This window comes from Cricetulus griseus, chromosome 2, assembly GCF_003668045.3.
Source record: "Cricetulus griseus strain 17A/GY chromosome 2, alternate assembly CriGri-PICRH-1.0, whole genome shotgun sequence".
NCBI lineage: Eukaryota > Metazoa > Chordata > Mammalia > Rodentia > Cricetidae > Cricetulus > Cricetulus griseus.
In genome coordinates this window covers 36,439,370-36,464,390 of record NC_048595.1, presented here as the reverse complement: position 1 = coordinate 36,464,390, position 25,021 = coordinate 36,439,370, and the positions used below count along the sequence as shown (strand labels likewise).

Sequence of the window (25,021 nt, the reverse complement as noted above, 5' to 3'; positions counted from 1 at the left end):
AGTCATTGGGTATTACTGGGAGACCTGGGGAGATTTTGGAAGGAGGCTCTGCCCATGGCATTCTCAGACCATAAGCAGCCCTTCTAGCAGAGTTGGAGCCAGGGTGACCAGATTAGCAGCAGCATATCCTGCCCATCCCTGGCCAATGTGACCTCAGAAGGAATTCTCTATGCCTAGAACAAGCTGTTTGAGAGCATCCAAGAAGGCAAATACGAGTTTCCCGACAAGGACTGGTCTCATATCTCCAACGAGGCCAAAGACCTCATCTCTAAGCTCCTGGTTCGAGATGCAAAGCAAAGACTCAGCGCTGCCCAAGTTCTGCAGCACCCGTGGGTACAAGGGGTGAGTGACTGTAGGATGGATGGCATGGGATCTCTGCTGGCCTGTTGAAGGTGTCACAAGAAAGCTCTCACCCCAGAGAGTGTGGCTGCCCCAGGCTGAGAATAAGTGAGACAGCAGCTTCAGCTATTGTTTGGTAGAAGGAGCTCTGACTCCTGGCTCAGCTCCTTGGTGTGTCAAAGACTTGCCTCTAACCTTGGGCACAGACCAAACCCCTAAAGCCCTCTGAGGATTTGACACATGGGTCTCTCTGTTAGCACAGATGTCCATCCCAGGAAGCAGTCTGGAGTTACCATCTAGGGTCTATGGTATAAACTTGTTATTAGCTAAGAGCACCCTGAGGCAAGCAAGGTCTTGCAGCTTATGTGGCAGCACTAGGGTCATGTGATTCTCTTTGTAACTAGGGCTTAGGGTGCAGGGGCCTAAATGGCAAGTGCTGTTGTTTTCCATGAGTTCAGGAACCAAGTCCTCACTATAAAACTTTAAATCCCTCATAGTCAGTCACAATATCTGAGCTTTTCCCCTCCAAGAAGTCTTTGTGTCCTTGGTCTGCCAGACCCTAACCAGCCCTCTTTCATCTTGCCACTGGAAGGAGGCAAGCATTGCCCAGCCCAGAGTGACATCAGATCAGAGTAGCTCAGTTCTAATTCTCATCCACTGTATGTCAGAGCCAAGCAGTAGATATGGGTAAGGCCCAGGTCTGTCTCTCCCTCCAGTGGAGAGAGGTAGACCTTGTAGAATGGTGTGGTAGATGCTATAGAAATAGTTAGGTGCACAAAGCAGCAAGGCCTCTGCTGAAATGGGGGAGGGGGGGACGACAGGGAAAGAGACCTTTGAACTGGGTCTTAGAGAACAATTAAGACTTTAATAGGAAGGGGTGGCTATCTGCAGAAGCAGCAAAGTGTACCTTTCTTGCGCTCTCTCTCTCTCTCTCTCTCTCTCTCTCTCTCTCTCTCTCTCTCTCTCTCTCTCTCTCTCCAGAAGGTCTAACCCTTCAGCAAGCATAGCCAAATCCTTGTGCTGGGCCAAGCACCTGTAGTAACCTGTCCCTTCTGTTGGCCTGGGTGGGGGCAGCTCTTGGAAGCTGGGAGCAGCATTACCCACTATCTGTCCTTCCATTCTAGCAAGCTCCAGAAAGGGGACTCCCCACGCCGCAAGTCCTCCAGAGGTAAATGCTTCTGTCTTACCCGCTGCCCTCTCACCTTAGCCTTGACTTTCCCTCAAGTCCTCAGCCTGTATGGGAAATGGACCCATCTTCAGGCTCTGAGGCCTTCTCCAGAGAGTTCTTTCGACAATCTCCACATGGATCTCTCTCTTAGCTTCATCTCAGCCTCTCTTTGCAGCAAACCCCTGTTTCCTACCCACTTGAATATGACTATGAATCATCATTTACCCCACAAAGATGGTTCTTATCTGTGGATCATCCCTGGGGGGTGGGGGGAGGGGTCCTGCTCCTAGCATTGGTAGGAGAGGGAGTCGGGGCCACTGTAAGGTAGAGGGACAACTCACATACGCTGTTAGGCACACAGGAATGCTAATGGACTCTATGTCTTAAATGCTTACCACATGCCCAGTGTAGTACTAATGGTATTTCATACACAGTCATTTGCTGCTCAAAGGCCAGAGTCCATCCTGAGAAATGTAATGAGAAAAATGCAGATCCTTAAAGCTGAGGACGTAGTCCAGGGGTAGAACATGGTCTTAGTATCAACAAGGCCCTGACTTCAGTTTCCAGCACTTAAAACAGAAAAGAGAGAGAAATATAATTCCATAGTGTACAAACATCAGAGATAACACTGGGTGATACCATCATGTGCGCTTGTCAGCAACTGAAATGCCCTGCAGTCTGTGACTGTGCTAGATCCATAGTCTTTACAAACAAATTTAAGTTTTCCAGCCCCCATTTTAGAGATGGAAAAGGCAAGAATCAGTGGGCTCAAATTAACTTGTGCTGGGACCCATAGCAGCTCTGGATAAATTTCTACCAAGCTCTGCCCACAGAGCTGGAGCTAAGCTGAACAGAAACCCCCTTAGGGACCCAACCTTGTGCAAACCCATGTTCAGCATCCATGGGGCTCTGGACCACTGCAGCTCTTAGGAGAAACTACCCAGAATAGTCTCCCTTTGTCCACCCCAGGCTGCCTCCACACAGCTGGCTTCCCACTTGACTAAAGCTGTTGCAGATGCCTCCAAGTGCCAAACCCTGGGTCCCTCTTAGATGATTATTCAACAGACCCAAAGTGTCTGGCAGATGCTTGCCCTGGACTGGGTTCTAGAAGCACAGAGATAAATAGCTCAGGCCCTGTACTAGAGCCCCTCCCCGCAGGAAAACAGAGACAAGTGCAGCCTCTTGGCGTGGGAAGAGCCTGGAGGTGGGTGCTCTGAGAAGAGGCCATTTGCCCTGACTGTCCAGCCCATGAGGCTCAAAGGCCTTTCTTATCTTAGTCAAGCAAGGTTCCAAACCCAGGCAAAGCCACTTTGGAGAGAGCAGCTGACCCAGGAAAATATGCTGGATTGTAGGACCTAGCTGTGAGTGGGTGCATCTGCCAGCCTGCCTGCTTGATCTCAATCCTGCTGCCCTCTTCTCCATGCCTTTCCTGGTCCCTACAGAAACAGCAGCACCATGGACCTGACACTCTTCGCAGCCGAGGCAATTGCCCTTAACCGCCAGCTGTCTCAGCATGAGGAGAACGAACTGGCTGAGGAACCTGAGGCCCTTGCTGAGGGCCTCTGCTCCATGAAGCTGTCCCCTCCTTCCAAATCTCGCCTGGCACGAAGGCGAGCCCTGGCCCAGGCTGGACGAAGCAGGGATGCAAACCCATGTTCAACATCCATGGGGCTCTGAACCACTGCAGGCACATCTTGTAGGCCAGTCCGGGCGATGCCCCCTGGAAACCTGTGAGGTCAAAGAATGAAGCAAGCAGAGGGACCTACCTGCCCTGCAGCTCCAGGCGGGCCTTTTCCATCCACAAAGGCTCCATGGGTTCCCACCCATCCCCCATTTCCCTTGGGTCCTTAGAGGAAAAAGCTTTTTCCAAAGGGGTTGTCTTTGAAAAGGAAAGCAATCACTTGTCACTTTGCATAATCGCCTGCAGCATGAACATCTCTTTGCTGGGCTCCAAGTGCTCGCTGTGTGCAGATCCCGGATCCAGCTGGCGGTGGGGGCTGCTGGGGCCGCAGCCTTCAGGGAGCAGCTTCCCGGAGCTGACAGAGGCTGCTGACACACATGCCTCTTCTCTCCCTGCACTGTCACCTTCTGGCAATTCTTCCACCTTCCTCTGTCCTACAGACGTCCTCGCTGACTGTCCTCTCCCTGGCTGAGCAAAGCCATCCCCTCAATTCAGGAAGGGCAGGAAGCCAGATCAGTCTTCCAGTCTGTAGCACAGAGAAGCACATAATCTTTCTTTGCCGTGACCGAAATGTATTCCTCATTTATCATCCTCTTCCATGTTTGGGATTGCTGATAGACTCAGTATTATTTCTTTTTTAAAATATTTTTTAACCATGTCTTCCAGCAAGCATAGAACTTCAAACTCCCACTGCAAGTCCATGGACTTCCCCAAGCAGGGTTTCCATGTGCTTGGGTTTTAATCCCCTCTTCTCCACAGTCCCAACTGATTTTAAGCTGTTACTATGACATACACTTTAGAGATGGTGTCTTCGTCTGCTGCTGCCTTCTCCCAGGTCTTTTATGGAAACAGGCACAAACCCAGGGCAGTTAGACTGCTGTGCCTGACATGAACCTAGGTCACAGGCGGCCCTGCTGCCTTGCTCTGAGGGATGCAGTGCCCTCAGCTCCAGACATGGTGGTGTAGCCATTGTCATATATACTGTGGAGTCGCATAAAGAAAACAGATTTGCATATGTGACACACACATTATTCAACCACAATCACCAAAATTCTCTCTTAAATTGCGTTTGTTTTAATAAATAATTTAAAATTCCATCTGACAGCCTTGGTGGTCCTTTCTTCAATGGCAAACTTGAAGAGGAGGCAGGCCTCCAGGATGGGGCCTGAGCCTAGTCAGATTATGGGAAGGACTCCCAAGTATAATAGCACATTTGATCCACAAGGTGAGATGGAGAGCTTTGCTTCTCTGTTTGTAGATGAGGAAATGAAATTCATCCAACACCACTTCTACAATAAATGATTCTGCTTTTTAACAGTTGTATGTCGAGAAGAGGTTGCAATTAGGTCAGTAGTCATCACACAAGCAGACTTGAGAAGGAGCTATGATAGATGACCCTGTACCCATCCACAAAAGACCATATTTCTCTGTCTAAAGCATTACTATGCTTTTATTGAGGACCTGCTGTATGCCCAAGACTGAACTTGTCCTACCAGAGCTGATGACAACGAGAAATGGTGCCTCCCACCCACAGCCAGACTAGAGACCAAGGAGGTGCAAAGAAGGAATCTGGATGGGCTCAGGGTTCAGGTCATGGGCTACCAGCTATCCCATAGTATGAACACACATTGTAGTGGCATGGTTGATGGTCAGTCTTCCCTTTGCATCCCTTCATCCATCTGAAGTGAGGCCAGATAGAAAAGCAGATTTGCAGAATGGCCCAAAGGCTCCAAGCCCCTGGACATCAGAGCTCAGAAATGAATTCTGTCTGTGGACTTAAGCTCTGGCCTATTCAGTCCTCCAGAATGGCCCCAGTAGGAAGATGTCTTCAGGCCCTTCCCAGGTCATATATGTTCTGTCACCATCCCCAGTCTTGCTGCAGCCCAAGCCCTAGGCTCTCATCCCTCTGTCCTTTGCTCAAGCTGTGCCCTTTCTCTGACCTCCTCATACTGGCCCACATAGTGAGGTCCTCTCCCTTAGCCATTTAAGTGATACTGTGCCAGCTTCAGGGTTTTTTTTGTTTTTGTTTGTTTGGTGGTTGGTTGGTTGGTTGGTTGGCTGGCTGGCTGGCTGGCTGGTTGGTTTTTTGAGACAGGGTTTCTCTGTGTAGCTTTGGAGCTTGTACTAGAACCCACTCTGTAGACCAGGCTGACCTCGGACTCACAGACATCTGCCTGCCTCTGCCTCCCGAGTGCTAGGATTAAAGGTTTGTGTTACTATCACCTGGCTTGTCAGCTTCAGCTTTGCTAGCAATTGTACATTTATTAAGTAGTAGGTCCATTCCAAGGAGTTTACAGGCATTTCATTTATGCAACTGTCCTATGGGTACATAGTATTATTTTATCCCACTGGACATGAAGAACAGGCAGACAAAGTAAAAGTAGATGTCCCAGAGCTGTATAGCTAGGAATGAATGGTGGGACTTGAATTCCTTCCAGGGAGGCTTAGAACCCAGAGCCTTGCTGCTTTGGTCCAAGTCCCAGCTCAGCCACTCATGTTTTTGTTTCCTGGGCAAATTACTTATGAGTGTTTTTTAGCTCTAAATGGGGATGGTGGTGTTTAGCTCACCAAGCTGTAAACATTACAAAGAAATGAAGGTGAAGAGTCATGTGTTTCAGATGCATCCTCTTTGGTTGTCTTGGTTCTACTTACCCTGTCTCATGAGTGGGATTAATAAAGCTACAACACCACTGTTGGAAAGAAGCTGCCCTCATCTTGCTCACTGAGCCCACTGAGAGCCCCCTGTGCAGTATACAGATTGATCTGACTTAGAGATGCGACAGGCCTCTGGCCCCTGGCATCCTTATTTTGAGAGGCTGCTCTGCACACCACTATGTGCTGGGGTCCCTGTCCCGTGGTGGGGGCAGTCGTGGTGCCAGGGAAGAGCCTGCTATTGGAAGGTGGAAATCCTGGTTTCTTCTGTTTTGTACCTCCACTCACTGGGGTACCTTGGATGTCCTTGCTCTGCTGGATCGAAACAGGTGTGGTGAATGCTTTGAGGAAGCTCTGGATGGTGGATTCTTGTCCAGATGTTGACGCTTGGGATGGTAAAAGCCAGCTTTGCAGCTTTAGGGATCACACTGGTCTTCAGGGAGCCAGCTTCGAGGAGCTGACAGAGGCTGTTGACATTCGTGTCTACACTATCAACTTCCTCTGCCAGGCCTTCCATCTTGGGAGGGGAGCTGGTCCCAGCCATCTAGAGTGTCTCAGACATCAAGCCTCATTTCTCAGATCTAGCTAGAGGACAATTGTCTAGCCCCAGTACTAGCTCATTTGGACCCTGCGAGCCCGGCCATGGCATAATCAAGTCTTGACCTCCAGGGCTCTTCTCCCTCCTGGCCCACTGCCCCTCACCAGACTCAGCTCCACAGACAGCTTACTTTGGTCTCATGCCAACTACTCCAGCGGCTGCAGGTCTTCAGGGACCCTAGGAACAAGGTCCTACAAGGCTGACATTCTTGTTTCCATGGTAGCAGTTGCCTTGGAAGCTGCTTCCCTGACTTCAGCTTCTGAACCATCCAAGAAAACTGCCGTCCCCCAAGGGACCAGTAAATTAATCACACTCTGTTCTAGGGTTCTCACCCTTCATGGAAAATAAATAGAACCAAGCCAAGCTGGGGCTTGTTCAACCACTCTCCCTCCGCATACTCAACCCACACTTGGACTTGGTGCTTCTGAGAAAGAAAGGGCATAGACAGACACCTCCATGGCAGACACCCACCATAGGCAGACACCCCTTAGGCATACACCCTCTCAGCCGTTGCCTTGCTGGGAGACTAGAGAGATGCTATGGCGGGACCCAGCATGAGCCATGGCTTAGTTGTGCTCTCAGTCCGTTGTGCCAGGATAACCCGTGCTCCCATGAGAAGGACTCTGGTACTTGGAAGGGCTAGGAACTCATGGAACTTGGGCTGCTGAAACTCACTGTCTTTCACAGACAGCTTCCTTGAACTCATCTATAACTTCAAGCAAATCACTCAAGGACCAGCATGTATTTTCCTAAGGGACAGTCTAGCAAACACTGAAGGAGGAATAGGAGAGCCTCTCTCTCCATATTTGTGTGTGCAGGTGTGTGTGTGTGTGTGTGTGTGTGTGTGTGTGTGTGTGTGTGTGCGTGCGTGCGTGCGCGCGCACATATGCATGTGCACATGTGTGTACATGCATAGAGAGGCCAGAGATCAACCTCAGGTGTTACAACTCAGGGGCCATCCATCTTAGGGTTTTGTTTTGTTTTTGAAACGAAGTTTCTTGTGGGGACCTGAGACTTACACTGATTCTGCTACATTGGCTGGCCAGTGAACTTCAGGGACCTAACTCTATGCCTTCCACTGCAATGGAATTGTAAGTGCATGTCACCCACCCAGCTTTTAATGCTTGTCCTGGGAGTCAAACTCATGTCTCCATGCTTACACAACAAGCACGTTACTGATGGAATCATCTCCCCAGCACATCTACATTGCCAAACAAAATGTCTAAATTCGAATTCAGTCTCTGGGTTTTAAAGATCAGGGTGTTCTTGAATCTGGAATTCACAGGGCTGGCCACTGCCTCTGGCCTGAGGTACAGTAACTGGTACAAGTGCCTGATGCAAGATGGAGCAAGTGTGAAAACCCAGCCCAGCCCCAGGAGGTTTGTCTTGATGACAGTGTGGGAGAGCCACCCTCAGCCTTGGACTTTGAGAGGAGCCAGTACTGACCCTACTAACCTCTAGTGATGTCAACACTTAAGGCTGAATGGGAGGCAAGGCATTGTGAATGGTGGGTGTTGAAACTCCTGAGGGAACATTAGCTAGCCCTCAGAGATGCTTTGCAAATGACAAGGACATGGGATATAAATTGATGCCAAATTAGAGGAAAACTCAGTCCTTATCCTGGGAACATGGAGATGGTAGTGGGAAGGCTTGAAAGATACCACCCACAGCAGCTGCAGCCTTGGACACGGAGACACCGATGATGGTGCTGCCAGCCACCAGGCCGAGGGCCACACAGGCCAGCTGCAGGCAGCGGAAGTCTCTGGTGCTGATGGGGATGTCCATGCAGGTCTACCAGGGCTCTGCTTCCAGGCCTCCTGGGAATCAGGGGCACCATCTTTACAGGGCCTGAGGGCGATCTATGTTTGTGGTCCTACAGCTGAGGCTCTCCTCAGATGATCCTGAGACCTTAGCCCCTCTCCCACTCTACAGCAAGAAAAGAATTGGTTGGTGTCTTCCTCCCTTATGACTCAAGGTGGTAATGCAGGGCCAAGCCCAGAGCTCTGTCCTGTATCCAAGGTCTCTGTGACCATGGCATTCTGCAAAGTTCACAATCTCCAGGAGAAGCAGAACAAAGAAGAGGAGGGAGCCCTTCAGGTGGGGTGGCAGGGCAGCCCAGGTGTGCTCAGGAAGGACTGTCTATGTAGGTGTTGAGGGACAAAGAGAGCTTGGTTTACTAGACAGAAAGAGCCAGATATATGCTCAGCTCAAAAGGAGAGAGAGGGCTTGAGGAGGGAGACCCAGTGGAGGCAGGGAACTTTGAGGCTGGTGCAGACTGCAGGCATGGTGGTAAGAGTTGGGCAATGAAAAGGGATTCTAAGCAGAGTAATGTTGCCTTGGGAAGTGTCCCCAGGTTAGAGCAGGGAACAGGCCCATGCTCGAAGATTGGGAATACCCTGATATAGGTTCAGGAATCAATTAATGACAAGGGTTAGAGTTAGGCTCAAGGACGGGGCAGGAATTGGGACAAGGCTTCACTAGGATCCTACTGTTCAGGCTCAGTTTGGTGGCTCCTCTAAACAGACTGACTAGACCAGCCAGGCTGGGTAGAGCTACTCATGCTAAAAGGTCCCCAGCATGTCTCAGCTCCATGACACCTCACCCAGTTTCTCTATCCAACCCTACCCTAACTCACTACTTACTACCTCCAATTTCCTAGCCGGGAATCACCAGGGCTTAGCCTTTCATCCTACTGGCAGCTAAAACCAGTGCTACCAATGCCTGCCTAAGATAAATGGGCCTTTTTAAGATCAAGGCTTGGACTGAGACCTCTCTTGGGCCAGCAGCTGACAGGATGGTAAAAGAAGCATGGGAGGGGCCTGGCAGAGAGGGGACTTGAAGGATTACCCCATCCTTCCATGTCTCCAAACAGGGCTCTAGGTGCACCACTAGGGAGTAGAGGCCAGTGGTCAGCCTTGAGCATGCGACTGGGGAGTCTCCTCACATCCCTACCCCCTGAGCACCATAGGAAGCCACAAGTCCAGTCTTCTTGCCCAGGAACCAACAGTGGAACCTGGGCTGCCTGCCCATTGGACCTTGGAGACCCAAACAGAAGCTCACATTACAGGCTCGTGAATAACTCATCACCTTGCTGCCTGCACATCTGAGAAACCTATGTTCCTAGGCCTGCCCCCCCCCACCAACCCCACCTTGCATTTCTTTAAACTTTAATAGGCCCAAGCTCCAAGGCAACAGAGCAGGGTCACAGAACTGAGACAAAAGTCTTGAGCAGGAGAACTTAGACCCAGCTCTCTTGGGTCCCAGGTGGTAGCTGATAGAGGTGGACTCCATGGAGCAGACCCACCTCCCTACAACTCTGGCCAAGATAGAAATGTGGCCAGGCAGGAACCCCAAGAGTGGCCTCCAGCATCACAGCCCTTCACAGGAGGTAGAGTAAGCCGGGGTGCTGAGGTCAAGCTAGGGCTGGGGGCCCCTGGAGAGCTGTGGGATAAGGTTGCAGATGAATCCCAGAGTTAGCGGCCTAGAGACTTACAGCCCAGAAGTTTCCACCCTGGATGTGGCACTCCAACAAGGAGGCATCCATCCAAGAAGACCAAGATTCCCAGGAGGCCTGGAAGCAGAGCCCTGGTAGACCTGCATGGACATCCCCATCAGCACCAGAGACTTCCGCTGCCTGCAGCTGGCCTGTGTGGCCCTCGGCCTGGTGGCTGGCAGCACCATCATCGGTGTCTCCGTGTCCAAGGCTGCAGCTGCTGTGGGTGGTATCTTTCTTGGTGCCGCTGGTCTTGGTGAGCAGGCACTGGCCTAAAGTGGGGGGAGGAGATTTCCCTGGGAATCAGGGGTCTGGGGAGGTAAATGAAAGATGGGTGTGGGGGGCAGGACTGGTCAGTGGAAATCAGTTGGGGAGAGAGGAAGTTGTAAGTACTATAGCCCCAGTATGCAGGAAGGTAGCCAGCCTGGAGCTCCTTTGGGTGTGACTAGGAAGGATAGACTGGTTCTTCATACCTTCCATGCTACCTGGTGGGATCACGTGTTTATGGGAAGATTCATAGCTCAGACGAAAGACCCTCCTCTCCTCCATTGTGTCAGCAGCAGTTCTGTCTGTCTGTCTGTCCTGGCTAGGCCCATTGATGTAGAATGCCATCTCTCACCCCACCCCACTGTCCCAGAAGAACCTGGAGCTCCAGGCTGGGCCCTCCAGGCATAGCTTCAAACACAGAGTGCCAGAAACACTTCATCTGTGGGGACAGTGGGCCAGGACCCCAGCCTATGGCTTCCTAAACATCAGGCCTGAGTGGGAAGGAGCAGCAATGGATCCTAGAAGGCCACCCTAGAGGTCTTGAGAGAGGAGAGAGCTGAGGGGGAGGGCAGTGATACTGGTGTCAGCTGGCCCAGAAGGAAAGTAACCAGCCTGCTAAACCTAAACAATCGAACCAGGAGCCTGCAAACCTGTGCCCCCCTCCCCAGATAGAGACCCTGCCAGGGCTGAGTCTGAGTGCTGGGGATCTACACACACACACACACACACACACTTACACACACACCTACACACACACACACACACCTACACACACACACTTACACACACACCTACACACACATATACACACACACCCCTACACACACACACACTTACACACACACCTACACACACACAGAGTCCTGATCCTCTGTACCTCTGCCCTCCTACATCACCTCACAAACCACCCACTCCCAGCATTCTCTGTGTCCCTCCTCAGGGCTCCTCATCTTCGCCTACCCCTTCCTGAAGGCTCGGTTCAATCTGGACCACATCCTACCTGCACTAGGTGAGTGGTTCCTCCCCCACAAGCCCTCTGACAAGTATGATGCAATACCTTTTGTGTGCAAACTTGTGAGTCACTGACCATGCCCATGTGTGAGACTGCTCCTGGCTGCATACTGGAGCGTGTGTGTGTGTGTGTGTGTGTGTGTGTGTGTGTGTGTGTGTGTGTGTGTGTGCGTGTGTTGTATGCCAGTGTCACCATGGCTACAGAGTAGCAGAATCCAGCCATCTGCCTGAGCAGACATAGCTAAACCTCAGGAATCTACCTTAAGAATCTTTTCACTTCCCCAAAGTCTCCAAGATCTCCAGATCCTCAAGTCCCATAAAAGCTCTCTACCTCCCCTTGGGTTCCATGACCTCTTAATAGTTCCCTTCTTACTTCTACAGCCTACATCCAGACTCCCAACGCCCTCAGTCCTGTGTAGCTTCACATATATATCCCTAGTTCCCTCCTTAAAAACCTGTCACCCCTGGTCGATTAGTGGTGGCACATGCCTTTAATCCCAGCACTAGGGAGGCAGAGACAGGCAGATCTCTGTGAGTTCAAGGCCAGTCTTGTCTACATTGAGTTCCAGGACAGACAGGGCTACACAGAGAAACCCTGTCTCAATAATAAGAAAGAGGGCTGGAGAGATGGCTCAGAGGTTAAGATCACTGACTGCTCTTCCAGAGGTCCTGAGTTCAATTCCCAGCAACCACATGGTGGCTCACAGCCATCTGTTATGAGATCTGGTGCCCTCTTCTGGTGTGCAGATATATATGGAAGCAGAATATTGTATACATAATAAATAAATAAAATCTTTAAAAAAATAAGAAAGAAAGGAAGAAAGAAAGATGATAGAGATAGATACATAGATAGATACACAGATAGATACATACATACATAGATACACAGATACATAGATAAATAGATAAATAGATAGATAGATAGATACACAGATAGATAGATACACAGATAGATAGATAGATAGATAGATAGATAGATAGATAGATAGATAGACACACAGACAGATACACAGACAGATAGATACCACTGCCACCTCCTTCAAGGACTCAATTCTCCTGCCCCTCCCCAAGCCAGCCAGATAATATGGGAGACCTGGAGGAATACAGTAGAATGGAGACAGCCCTGGATGGAGATTAGACAGCAAAAAGAACTTCCCTTCTCAAACCTGGATGGATTTGGGAATAATCCAGTAAAAGGGAATTTGGGGTGATCTCATTCTACAGGAAACCTAAGAGTCCATCCTAACTCAGGACCAGACCATGGGGAGGGAAGGTCTAACAACAGCAGCAATAAGGAAGGTAAGCGCCTGAAGTTCTGGAGTCTATCTTTTGTCTCTGCTCTCTGACTGAGCAGCCTTATATGTCCTGGGAGGAGCCTTGAGGGTCATAGGCAGGGAGGAGTCCCCAGCCCAGGGAAGCAGTGATGTTGGGTCAGCTTCCATGTGTGCAATTTGTCTTTAGGGCTTCCCTACTTTGCCCAGCATGAACCCTGAGACACAGGGCCCCCTACTTTCCCTTCTCCTACCCTTTGGGCCTCATGCCCTGGTTACTGTCCACTCTGCTCCCTGCTAGAGTCTAGCTCTTGGCAATGATACCTGAAACTGGGCATCTTCTCCACTCCTGACCCTGTCCTCCACCCTGTGAAACCCCAGGGAGGAATGTCTCTGAGGCAACCCAACCCCAAATGTTGATGTGTGCTGCCCCCAGTGCCTACTCCGCAGAAGGGCTCATTCCAGATGCTGCCCCAACCACTTTACATACATAGCAGCTTGGTTCTCACAACCACATGCAGGGAAGTGCTACAGTAAACTTCATTGTTTGTTTGTTTTTCATGGGGCAACTGAGGCAGAGAGGTTTCTTGACATATCCAAGATCACAGCTAAGAGGCAGTGGGACCAGCATCAGCTCCTGAGTCCTGCCCTCCTAACACTCTACTTGGTCCCTAGGACTCCCCTCCTCCTCCCCCTCTGCCCTAGGTCCTGGAGAGTTCTGACCCCCCCACTCTTTGGGCTCTCTGACCTGACAACTCAATGGGTGTTTGTACTCAAGCATCTCCATCCTGCTGTCTTCTCCAGGAGCCCGTAGCAGCCTGTCCACTGTGACCAGAACCCTGGAGAAGCTGAAGCCTGGAGGCCGGGGAACTGAGGAGAGCTAAGGCACTGCCTCCTATCCCTCCCTCCCCTCTCCTGGTACTGCTATCTCAGGGCTCTCCTTCAAGCTAGAAGATCCAGAGATGATCCCTGGGGATAGTGGACCTACCTTCTCTTCCAGTGAGGTTCTTCATAGCAGATCTCCTCACTTCTGGCATTGTTGCATGACCCACAGGGCCCCAATGGCTTCACTCTCTCCCCTGGGCTCATCCCCTGGACAACATCTCAACTTTGTTCCCTTGTTGATCTCTTGTTGGGATTTGGTTCAGGGTCGTGACTGCAGCCAGAGACGGTTGTTTTATCCTGACCATAGAATCTGACCACAGGAACCACAGATGGGGCTCCTAGCTGAGACTGTCATGTCTATGTCAGGAGCACAAATGACCATGAGCGAGGTGACTTTCCCGCTAAGCTCAGTGCTGACACCATTGCTGTTGTACTTCTCCACCCAGGACTCCTCAGCACCTGGCTCCAGACAGCCCCCAGAAGCTCCTGTTCTCCCCACTTCTCTTTGCAAGGAAAAGACTCCCTGCTCCCTCTAAAAGGCCCGCTCAGAATCCCATAGTTACACCCCCCTCTTGTCCTATTCTAGCAGCCTGTGTCTCCCTTTCTCTTGGAACCTCCAGGAAGGCTTGAATTCTTTTTCTCAAAAACAACTGTGGGGATGGAGAGATGGCTCAGAGGTTAGGAGCACTGACTGCTCTTCCAGAGGTCCTGAGTTCAGTTCCCAGCAACCATATGGTGGCTCACAACCATCTATAATGAGATCTGGCTCCCTCTTCTAGTGTGCAAGCATGCATGCAGATAACTGTATACATAATAAATAAATAAATAATTTTTTAAAAAATTGTGTTTGTTTGTTTGTTTAAGACAGGGTCTCATAGCCTAGGTTGATCTGTGCTCAATCATGCCAAGCTGAAGTCAGCAATTCTATTTGTTTTCTACTCTGAGTACTGAACCCAGGTTCTTGTACATGCTAGGCAAACACTCTACCACTCAGCTATTTCCCTAGACCTTGCAAAAACAATTCTCAAACCTACCTAAATATTATGAATGATGCTTTTTTTTCCCCTAGTCCCTAGCACCCAGCATGACACACAGTAGGTGCTCAGCAAATACTAGTGGCTTAAAATCAGTGAAGGAAAAGCCTACCCACTAGGCTTTCCTGAGGAGCTACATTATGGCACATCCACCATAAGGTTTGAGACAGGGAGACCCAGATGCACATGCACAGGCAGAAGACAGCGCCACCCTCCACATCTGCACCTCCCGGAACAGCAACCGGGAGGTGCAGATGTGGAGGGTGTTTGGTCTCCACAGACACCTGCTCCTTGTCCTGCTTTGAGGAGAAGACAAGCTGGGAACACTCTTATTCTTGCAGGACCCTTGCAAATGACTCCTCTCAGAAGCCTTCTCTGACACTGCCCCAGTAGTTCCACGGACAGCTATCACTTGAATAGCACTGGTCTGTGTCTCCACGTCGAGCATGAGGGCAAGGGGTCAGCTACACAGAAGACACACAGTGGATGTTGGAAAACTGGCCGTGTGGGAGAGCCTGTTTTCCTCACATTTGCATAGCCATAGAGCTCAGCTCCCTGCCAACAGAGGGCCAACATCCCCAAGGGGTGGGTTTCACAAATGCTGGTCAGCTGTGGACTGGTTCCTCCACTGAGGGAAGGTGCACTTTCTCTCCACCCTTTTGCCTGCTCCTTGCCACTTCTTTCCTCCTCCTTTTCCTCAACATCATCACCGCTCAAGCTTCCTTGACGGATGAGAAACCCCTTCCTCCTATCCGCCTGCAGACCTACCTCTGTGCTCCAAAGAGATGCCCAAAGGTAGAGAATGGAAACGGAAGATACAAGTCCTAAGCTGGGGAGAAGGTAGCTCCCCTCCATTTGATCCTCCCAGGCAGGATCTCCCTGAAATCGGATGGTAAGCCTGGTGCCTGAGGAGCCATTGTGGAATAAACAAAAAAAAAAAAAAAAAATCACATGAAAAAGCAAGCGCTACATCCGTTAGAGAAGCTGGCAGAGCCATGTGGTGAGTGGGAGCTCCGGGGGGCCTGGCCCTTCCATTCCCCTTTGCCCTGCTGTGAGCTTTCTGAACCTCCATTCTCCATCAGCGGCAGATGTTCAGATGCAACCTCTCCAGTAGCACCCACTCTCCCCAGTGGCCCCCGTGAAGAGCACCTTCTCTCCTGGCCCTGCTTGGAGAAGAGCAGCAATAGAGTGCTGGGTAGTGTTTAGGCAGTACTTCTGAGCAGCAACAGAACCTTCCAGTGTAGGGTCAGCACGGGTTTGGGAGTCGACAGAGACCCAGCTCTTCCAGGTGTCTACTCCGAAAGGAAATGGGTTCTTTCTAGAAGCCCCAACACCTGGATCCTGGGCCATGGCTGAGCCCTCTCAGTGTTGGACCAGGTGCTGAGAACATAGCAGTAAAGCAAAGCTGGGTGATGCTTGGTCTGGGCAGCCCTTTGAAGTCACCTGCTTACTGGACCCATCTGGAGGAAAACTGCTACAGGTAGGGGAGTGGAACTGAGACTCCCATCTTGGTTCAGGCCTCCAGGGGCCAGAGCAAGAAGCTGGAAGCCTTGGGCCTGACTCATCTGCAAATGGAGGATTGTTTTGACAGGTCCTCGTTGGCCCGTGCTGGGAAGGAAGGATGCCTGGTATGTGGACAGATCAGGTGGATTTGTGAATGAATTTATAGATTAATGAAGGGACAGTGGGCAGAGGTGTCCTCCAGCCACACTCTCCCATGTCTATCCAGGCCTCTCTGTGATAAAGTTCAGCCTCAAGCTGCCTCTGCCCAGGGCATCCTCCTGGACCTTCATCCCATGCCTTAAAAGGGCATGCAGCCACACCCCTTTCTAGAGTGCTGGACTCAAATTAGGGAAGGGGTGTTGAAAAGAAACCCCACCCCTGGGAAAACTCTCTCTAACCCCTCCACAGCAGCAGGCCTTCCAGGGCTGCACAAATGCTAAAGACTGCAGGCAGGGGCGTCCTGAAAGGAGCGACACTGTTTCCACACAGGGTGAGATAAACTGCAGCCTAGACAGTGTGGGCGGCAGGGAATTAGTTGCTGGGGTGCTCGCAAACCAGGAACCCAAAGGAGCGAAGGCGAGAAGGACGCGCTGAGCTTGTAGGCTGGAGGCAGTAGGTGGGAGCTGGGCGAGGTTGGCCGCCCACGCGCGGGGAAGGGGCTCCGTCCAGAAAGAGGCTGCTGTGATCCACAGGCAGGTTCTGCTGTCCCAGCCTGCGTCGTTGCCTCCAGCCCACCGCCCGGTGCTGCCACCCAGCAGAAAAGAAAGGACAGCGGATCTCGGCCCCGTGTGCCCACCCTGCCCGCAGAGCCCCTGCCTGCGTCGTCTGCTGAGCCAGCTCTGCAAGGCGGGGCATCAGTCCGTGCCCTGAGCCTGACCAACCCCTGGGACCCCGCAAGTCTCTTCGCTCAGGGGTCAGCCTGGTCGCAGCAGGGGAGTGTCCACGCGCCCTCTCAGGCAAGTGCAACACAGAAATTTGGGGGGTGTTAGTGAGTGGGCAAGGACTCTGGAGGGACTGCTGAGGGGAAGGGGAAAATGTTTATCCTGCTCTGAACTCCGAGAGAAAGGAGGGTACCACACAAGGGATCTCTGGTCTTGAGAAAACAAAAGTGAGAAAGAGAAAGGGGGATTAGAGGACAGCAGACACACCCCCAGACCGGCTGGCTGACTGGCTGGCTGCCTTGGCTCTCCTGCCCTACCCTGGTCCCTGCTGCTGTTAACAGAAGAGTCTGCCCTGGGACCTCCCTCTACCCCCTACTCTTTCTCCAACGCCCCAAGTTAGGAGAAAGCTGAGAGAAGCTGGCAGATAGCAACTCCAAATCTCAGAGACAAGTGAAGCCCAGAAGACAATACTTCCCTGGCATCTACGGCCAATGTTCCCTTCCCATTTGTTTCACTAATGTTCACTGAGAAGAGGTAGGTACTCCAGTCCTGAACACAGGAGGCCCCATGATGCATTCTCTGCACAGGAAGGTAGAGCCGGGGGAGCTAGCTGAGGACAAAGCTGACATGGAGAGCAGCTCTCCAAACCTGGTCAGCTCAGACCCCCAGAGCAGAGTCAAGAGGGTACCTAGAGGAATGTGGGCTGATAGAGCAGCAGTCTGAGGAGGAATGGGGAATGAGCGAGATGGAGCAGTAGGACAAGAGAAGAAATGATGGACTGGAAAGATCCTTGGAAGAAGGCTCTAAAGGGCCCCAAGATGGGTGGCAAGTGTGTGGAGGGAGACTGGGGTGAAGGAGGGCCCAGGGCCAAGCCTGAGTGTTCCTTCCTCCTGAGGCTGTGACCTTTGGGGAAAAGGCAACATTGAAGAAACCTACACACAGAGGCGGTATTCCCAGGAAGTGGGGTTAAGAAGGCTTCAAAAGCAGAGACCAAGAGCTGAACCATGTTCATTAAGCTCAGTGACAAGGGGTCACTGAAGACCTTGTGAATAGACAGGCAGGAACATGATGGGACAGAAGTCAGACTGGAGTGGATGCCCTTGGGAAGGGAGTGAATTGTGGAGTATAGGCCATGTATTCAAAAAGCAGAGAGACTGCTAGCTCAAAACCATGATTGGGTTGGATTGAAGATGAGACAGGCAACAGATCCTAGGAGGAGGTATGATCCACCGAGGGCTTGGTGAGCTCAGGCCAGGAAGGGGAGTCGTGGAGATGCAGTTGCAGGTATACAGCCCCTTGGTGTGGCCCAGTGGGGTTTCTTCTCATCTCCCAGGCTTAAGAGTTTGGGTGAAGACAGAAGGCAGGAAGCTGGGCTGAGACAGGGCTGAGCTTTGCTGATTGGCACGGTCAGGACAACTAGACGAGACAAAATCACAAGAGGAACTGAAGTAAAGTCAGTGTGGGTAACAGATGGTCACAGCAAGAATCAGAGACGAGGACCATGGCAAAGAGGTAGGGCTCTGGGGATGGCATGCCGTCAAAGAACAACTACAGCAAGGGACAGCGTGCAGTCCTGGAACTGCACTGGCTCAGGTACAGACTTAGGAGACAGAGCCTAGATCATAGACCTGGCTCTGCCATATTACCACCAGGTTTATGTCCTTAAATAATTAATTTAACCTGAATCTGCACTTTCTTATTTGTCAAAAAAGGACGGTAATATGTTTACTTCTTAGGACTGTTGTGAGATTAAATGAATTAATACATATAAAGGGCTTATATCATTATCTATTTTCCATTGTTGTAAGAAAATACCTAAGACAGACAATCTTACAGTAACTTACACTATTCTGGAGACTGGGAAGTCCATACAGTACCTAATCACCTTTTTTTTGAGAAAGGGTCTTACTGTATATAGCAGGCTAGCCCCTACCTCCTGATTACTGGGATTAAAGGCCCAACTCCTAACCACTTTTTAAAGGGATGGGCCTTACATCCCAGCCCCACCACTAAGAAACCTGATTTCTTCATGAGTTTAGGAGGGACAAGCCATGCTGGAACCATAACAGCTTGGGACATTGTTGGGCACACAGTAGGTGCTATCAAAGAGTTTGTATAATGATGGAAGCAGGAGTATAGTGGAGAGCAGGATGTCAGATTCCTCCAAGGTGGGCTGATTCAGGGTGATGCCAAGGATGACAAAGTCCTAGAGGGCACAACATGGGGGGGCAGGGTAGATGAAATGAGGTGAAGGACCTGGAAAATGGGGATAAGAAGTCAAGGAACAAATAGAGCAAGAGCCTCAGAAAGACAGGGCAGGGAGGAGGGGGAAATGGAGCTAGTCACTACCCCTTAGAAGGAGGTGGAGGAAGGCCAGCTCCACTCCAGCAGTGTACGGTCCCCACTGACCATCCCTCCTGTTGTTCCAGGTAGCTCAATTACTGTTGTAGAGGCGGAGGCCTAGACTGTCTGCCCATACATGTCCCCTGGCTAGGGACTAGGAATGCATCTTAGAGCATCAGGAAGAACTGAAAAGAAACAAAACACCGAGGGCAGCAGAGCCACTGTTGTCTGGATGGGTACAAAGGTTGGTCTAATGGACACAGGGCTGTGTGATGCAGAATCCTTTGTCACTTGGGCCATCTACTGTGCTAGAATGAGAGCCTGAAAAGCCTGTGGAGACCTTCCAAATGGGACTCCTACCTCACAGTTAGGAGTGTGAGAGTGGAACAGCCCATGAGGAGCTCTGGGACCGCTTGCTGCCTAGAGGCATGAAGACCCACTGTAAACAGGGGGGCATCGTAGGAGCATGTGAAGCCAAATGGATTCTGCCTCCCCAGGGCCCAGAGAGACACATGTGTTTGCATATGTCAGAGGGTGGGAAAGGTTCTGGCCATTAACTGGAGAGGGATGATGGTGTCTCTCTGGGCCCTGGGGAGGCAGAATCCATTTGGCAAGAGCTGAGAACTTGCAGCGTAATGAATAAGCCCCGGCAGGCAATGAGTAACAGTGATGTAGGAGGCTCTCTGAGGATGGAGTAGAGTTGAGAATAGAGTGAGCATTAGTCTGGGGTCCCAGAGGACAGGCCTTGTCCAAACTTTAGGGACTAAGAAGAAAAGGAAGAGTTCCCAGTCAAAGGACAATAAAGGGCTTTGACTGAGCAAAAAGTCAGGAACACACATGGAGGCCAAGGCCAGGGCACTTTACCAAAGTGCCTTTACCAAAGGCCTTGCTTGGGCTTTACCCAGAGGCTCTTGAAGCAGGAGCCAGGGCTGGGAGGCCTAGCAGCTGCTGCCAGCCAGCCAGTTGCTTTTATTCAACACAGAAATCTTAGACTCATGGTCTGAGACAGGCTGACACAGGGCACCAGGCAGAAACTGTCACCCAAGCTCTAAGCTCTACCTACTGATGGCCACCCCAAGCTTGCTGATGCTTACCTGGGTAATTATAATCAACAGCAACAGTCTTTCAAAAGAAGTATGTGTGTGTGTGTGTGTGTGTGTGTGTGTGTGTGTGTGTGTGTGTGTGTGTAGCATCTGAAGAATTTGAGGTTTCCTCTGATCTACACACACGAAGAGAGAGAGAGAGAGAGAGAGAGAGAGAGAGAGAGAGAGAGAGAGAGAGAGAACCCAGGTACAGCCGTGACTTCTTTGGGAAATAGCCTAATTCAGCCTAAAGCAAAGAATTTGGAGAAATGAACAAGTACAGTCATATTACTGATCAGTGTGGTCCTTTTACAATACCTTGTGATGTTTTGATAGGGACTTCTAAACTGGCCCCTATTTCTACCTTCACAAACCTCAGGTAGTTAAACAAGGGGCATGAGGTTGACAAGAGACCTCAGTTCAGAGATAACCATCCCTTACTACATCCCTCCCTTTATATTCAGATAATTAAGGTGCTGGGGAGAGACCCCAGCTATACCAAGTTGCCTAGCAGCTGAAATCCAAATTTATGGTCACCTCTGAGACCCTTTCCCAAGTTCCTGACCCTGCCTCTGCCCCAAACTGCTTCTATACTAGACATCCAAATAAAGATCACAAGACCTTGCTGACCGGAAGCGGGACTTCGGGGAGGGAGAACAGCTTTGCCAGGTTCATGGGCAGCAAACATCAGTGGTCAAGAGCCCTGTCTGTGCTGGGTAAATGCTGTGTTCTGGCTTAGCACAGTCTCCCTCCATGACCTCTCCCATTCCAAGCCTCAGTTTCTCCCATCTATAGAGGACTTGGTTGTAGAGTGTGGTGATACATAGCTGTAATTTCACCTCCTCAGGAGTGGAGGGCACAAGGATCACAAGTTCAAGTTCAAGGCCATCCTGGCCAGCTTAGCAATTTAGCAAGACCCTGTTTCCAAAAAAAAGTCTAAGGATGTGGCTCAGTGGTAGAGCTCTTGCTTTCCAAGCATGAGACCCTGGGTTTACTCCCCCAGCAGGGCTAGATTTAGGTGATCTCCACGGACTCACTAAAGCAAAGTTCTTTTAGTCTTCGCAACTGAATATTCAGAGCAGTGATCTTTCCTGTGCTCAAGTGCTAGGCTTGAGGGCTTAAACTGGAATGAAACACAAAGGAGCTGGAGGATTTGCAGCAGTAGCAACAGAATAAAGTCCAAAGGGTCAAGCTTCCAAATCCAGTAGTTCAGTTTAGGGATGACTCATCACAGTTCCTTGCCCTGGAGATGCTGTTTTAACATGTGCTCAGAGGAGGAGAAGCTCAGCTAGACCTGGTAGGACAAGCCTGTGATCCAAGCTACTAAGGAGGATCCAAAGTTCAAGGCCAACTGGGTAATTCAGTGAGCCTGGGTCTCAAAAAGTGATGGGGGTTGGGGTGGGGGCAGTGATAAATAGCTCAGTTGTAGGGGCTCACCTAAGAATTGAAGCCTAAGCCTAAACTTGACCTCCACCACTACCAAAAGAAAAACAAAATGAGACAAATCAGTAAGATCTGAAATATCTAGTGAACAGCTTGCTCGGCTTTGCTAACCAGAGTCCTCATAACAAAATAGAACCAGGGGCATCTGGGGTCCTCAGATCCTATATAGACAAAGAAATGAGATCCTCAGGCCTTTGGGCCTTTGGGCCATCCAAGGCTCCCCTTGTCCAAAGCTGGGGCCCGAGGCACCACCACTCAGCCTCCAACTAAACCTTCACTACAAGAAAAAAGACCTTGCCTTTGCCCTAGAATATCAGATACTGGTAACTGTAGGGGGGGGAGGGAACAGGCAGGGGTGTGAGAGATGAAGAACTGGTAATCCCATGAACCTCCTGGGGTTAAAACTCTTGAAATGTAACACGGCTGTGTACAGTGTGCACCACGTTGTCTGTTCTCGGCTCTCAGGTGCTTTTTCCTTTTAGTCCACAAAGCTCCCATCCACTTCCTGATCTCAGCCTCAGTTTCCTCGGCTGTAAAATGTGCTTATTAAGTGTCAAGTGGCTGTAGTAGTTCAGGGAAGATATGGGTGTGAATGGGTGTCAACAGCTGCACGCTTTTAGCGGCTGCCTGGAAGCTGGTTGGGCCACACACCAGAAGCTTCCTAGAGGCAGCTTAGATGCCCTCAACAATCTTTCTTTGTCAGGAGTTTGGATAAAGAAACTATTGTTTCCAAATCTGACATGATCTGCCTCTCAGGGCTGAGATTCCTACTGTCTTCATCGTGCTTCCTGTCCATTGCCGATGTTTTAGGCAATTTACTTAGCTTAAAGCATTCAACTATCATTGTATCCTGTGAGGTATCTAGTGGCCCTAATAGAACCTCATGATACCCTATGATGTTGGTTCTATTAGCCCCAGACAGATGAGCAGTGCTAGGCTACCTTTTCCAGCTTACTCTTCCTATTCCTCACCCTGCATTTCCATCTGTGGAACTGACCTCTCTCTCTCTCTCTCTCTTTCTCTCTCTCTCTCTCTCTCTCTCTCTCTCTCTCGGACCTTTTTCTGACATTGTACCACAATCACAACACAGCTCACAAACTATGCTTTCCCAAGACATTGGGCCTGGGAGCTCATGTTATAAGTCAGAATTCCCATAAATGCTAGGATTTGGTTTGGGGTTTTGTTTTTGTTTTTGTTGATTTGAGATAGTCTCACTATGTAGGCCTGGCTAGCCTGGAACTCATAAAGATACACCTGCCTCTGCCTCTCAAGTGCTGGAATTAATGGCATGCCCCACTCTTGTTTTGTTTGAGAGGCCACACATTCTGAGAGAGTGACTATATTACTCTTGCTTCTGCACTGTGGGTGCATACATGCTACAGCATGTATGTGGAAGTCAGAGGCCAACTTTTCATTGGTTCTTTCTTTCCCCTTGCTTAAAGATGAAGTCTCTCCTAGTTCTACTTGTGTGCTGTGTAACTCCAGGCTAACTGAGCAGTGACCTCCCAGCCCATTCTCCTGCTCCACCTCTCCTACCTTGCAATCCGGGTGTGGGATTACAGATGCTGGCCCACCACATCTGGCTTTTTACTCGTTTTCAGGACCATTTTACTTGTGTTCCAGGAAACAGACTCAGGCTGCCAGGCTTGGGCAGCAAGCACTTTTTTTTTTTTTTTTTCTGAGCCACTGTCCCATAGATGAGGCTTTTGAAGCTAAGTCCAGCTGCAGAATCCTGGGTGGTAAATGCAGAACACTGGAATTTACTAGAATGCAGTCTAGAAAGGGCTCAGGGGTCCAGATCATGGGAAAACCGCCTCCTCAGTGGACAGCCGAACATCAAAAGCTTCATCGTTCTCATGGGACTCTCATACCAGAGCCTCATCTGATGAAAGTTAATGTCATTGCTATGCCTTAGGGCAGACAGTCAAGTGGGTCCTGGGTCGGGGTCTTGAGTAAACTGCTAGGCATCTCCATGCTCCATTTTCTTCACCTGTGCAAGGGGAAACTAAACCAGATTATCCCCAGGTCTCCAGCACTTGGGGTGGAGATGGGGGGGAGGGGTGGGCGAAAAAGGACTATTTAAAACCCCAAAGCTGCCCTCTGGTTACTATGAAATAGAAATAGTCAGAGAGAAAGAAGGCTCATTTAACCAGCAACCTGCCAAGCACTTTGCAGCCTCTTAATTAGAGCCTGAAGGCTTCCCGGAGGAAAGGTGAGGGTAAGTTCTCTAGCGGTTGACTGGGTGGGAAAACAATCTGGATGGGTTGTTTCCCAGGGCTGACCAAGATGACCTGGGCAACTAGCAGGCAGTGCAGATAGCCACAGAACTGAGCCCAGGTTGGAAGTTGATAACCCCACTCCCCTCTGACTCGCCCTCTTGCTTTATGTCCGCAGGACCACCGCGAGCTTGCCCTGACATGTGTGCTATTGTGGGCAGGCAGCCAGACAGAGCTTGAGGCGTGCAGGGCGTGGGCGGGCTGATGCCACAAGCAAAAAAAGAAAAGCACTGTGTCCTTGGCCCCAGTGCCCCCAGGCCGTGCCCAAGGCCGACTAAAGGGCCTACCGTCGCCGGCGCTGTGCTGCGCCTGTGGCTTGTGCGTGCTGCTGGCCGGCCTGAACGTGACCCTGGTAGGAGCTTTCGCCGCCTCCCTGCCCGGGCACAACGCGCCACTGATGGTGGGGCCGGCGCTGCTCGTGGTGGCTCTCGGCTTCTTCGCTGCTTGCTGCGTGTGCAGCCGCCGGGGACCTGTGTCCCGCACGCGCTCCTCAGCCACGGAGGGCCAGGGCGGCGGGCGCGCAAGGACCGTGGCACTGGAGATGGAGAGCAGCGAGCGCACGGCTCAGGACACTACCGCAGTGCAGCTCAGTCCTGCCGCTTCGGCGGCGTCCTCTGGCCACTCCAGCCCGGGGCCCGGTCTCTTCGCCCTGGACTCTCCTGCGCCAGCAACCTCGGCCGGCTACTTGCCGCGCACCGAAGGGGCTCAGCACAACTTCCCTAGGGACCTGGCTGCCTCTTAGTGAGCCAGGAGAAGCGGGGAGAGGTAACGCCAAGGACTGAACACAAGTGGCCTCATCTGTCCCGTCTCTAGAACCTCCAAAAGGGAGAGAATAATGGCATTGGCTCTCACACCCGTTAGAAGGGAGCAGACTTTGACCTGGGGTCTCTAAGCTCTACTTCATCCTCCCTCCTCCTCCTCTCCGAATTGATGAAACTGGACCCTGGATCTGGAAACCTGTCCCTCTCCATGGTGTTTGAGCACTATGTAGGAAGCCTCATACAACTGAGGGGATCTAGTCAGGCCCTCGAGGTGGAAAGAGGGATGAAGATTGAGCTAGCTGTACCAGACCCTGTGCATTGTGACAGGCATCT

General features: G+C 50.9%; 3 protein-coding genes across 10 annotated transcripts in view; all 3 read left to right on the top strand.

Annotated features, from left to right (window-relative positions):
* Mknk1 (MAPK interacting serine/threonine kinase 1) overlaps positions 1-4,285 on the top strand; it is a 40,240-nt gene extending 35,955 nt beyond the window's left edge. For 5 of the 7 annotated variants that reach the window (XM_027402516.2, XM_027402513.2, XM_027402517.2 and 2 more), the window contains 3 exons: positions 178-342; positions 1,464-1,507; positions 2,950-4,285. In XM_027402516.2, coding sequence (XP_027258317.1) covers positions 178-342; positions 1,464-1,507; positions 2,950-3,184 — 444 coding nt within the window. In that variant the 3' untranslated portion in view covers positions 3,185-4,285. The remainder of the gene's footprint in view (positions 1-177; positions 343-1,463; positions 1,508-2,949) is intronic. The other 2 variants (XM_027402520.2, XM_027402521.2) reach the window with 2 other exon arrangements.
* Positions 4,286-10,036: 5,751 nt separating this feature from the next.
* Kncn (kinocilin) lies at positions 10,037-14,072 on the top strand. Of its 2 annotated transcripts, XM_027402272.2 has the most exons (4): positions 10,037-10,187; positions 11,139-11,207; positions 12,434-12,508; positions 13,285-14,072. In XM_027402272.2, exons 1-4 carry the CDS (start codon positions 10,037-10,039, stop codon positions 13,362-13,364), a joined length of 375 nt encoding a protein of 124 aa, XP_027258073.1. In that variant the 3' UTR covers positions 13,365-14,072. The 2 variants fall into 2 exon arrangements, with proteins under 2 accessions (XP_027258073.1, XP_035294823.1); XM_035438932.1 differs by lacking the exon at positions 11,139-11,207.
* Positions 14,073-17,353: 3,281 nt separating this feature from the next.
* On the top strand, positions 17,354-24,669 carry Tmem275 (transmembrane protein 275). The gene is made up of 2 exons (XM_027402286.2): positions 17,354-17,467; positions 24,142-24,669. The coding sequence occupies exons 1-2, from the start codon at positions 17,354-17,356 to the stop codon at positions 24,667-24,669; spliced, it is 642 nt and encodes a 213-aa protein (XP_027258087.1).
* The last annotated feature ends 352 nt before the right edge of the window (positions 24,670-25,021 follow it).

Coding starts and splice junctions, on each gene's coding strand:
- Kncn (XM_027402272.2), top strand. CDS start 10,037: ATGGACATCCCCATCAGCACCAGAGACTTCCGCTGCCTGCAGCTGGCC. Junction 10,188..11,138: donor TCTTGGTGCCGCTGGTCTTG/GTGAGCAGGCAC, acceptor GTCCCTCCTCAG/GGCTCCTCATCTTCGCCTAC. Junction 11,208..12,433: donor CCACATCCTACCTGCACTAG/GTGAGTGGTTCC, acceptor CTCATTCTACAG/GAAACCTAAGAGTCCATCCT.
- Tmem275 (XM_027402286.2), top strand. CDS start 17,354: ATGCATTCTCTGCACAGGAAGGTAGAGCCGGGGGAGCTAGCTGAGGAC. Junction 17,468..24,141: donor CCCAGAGCAGAGTCAAGAGG/GTACCTAGAGGA, acceptor TGATGCCACAAG/CAAAAAAAGAAAAGCACTGT.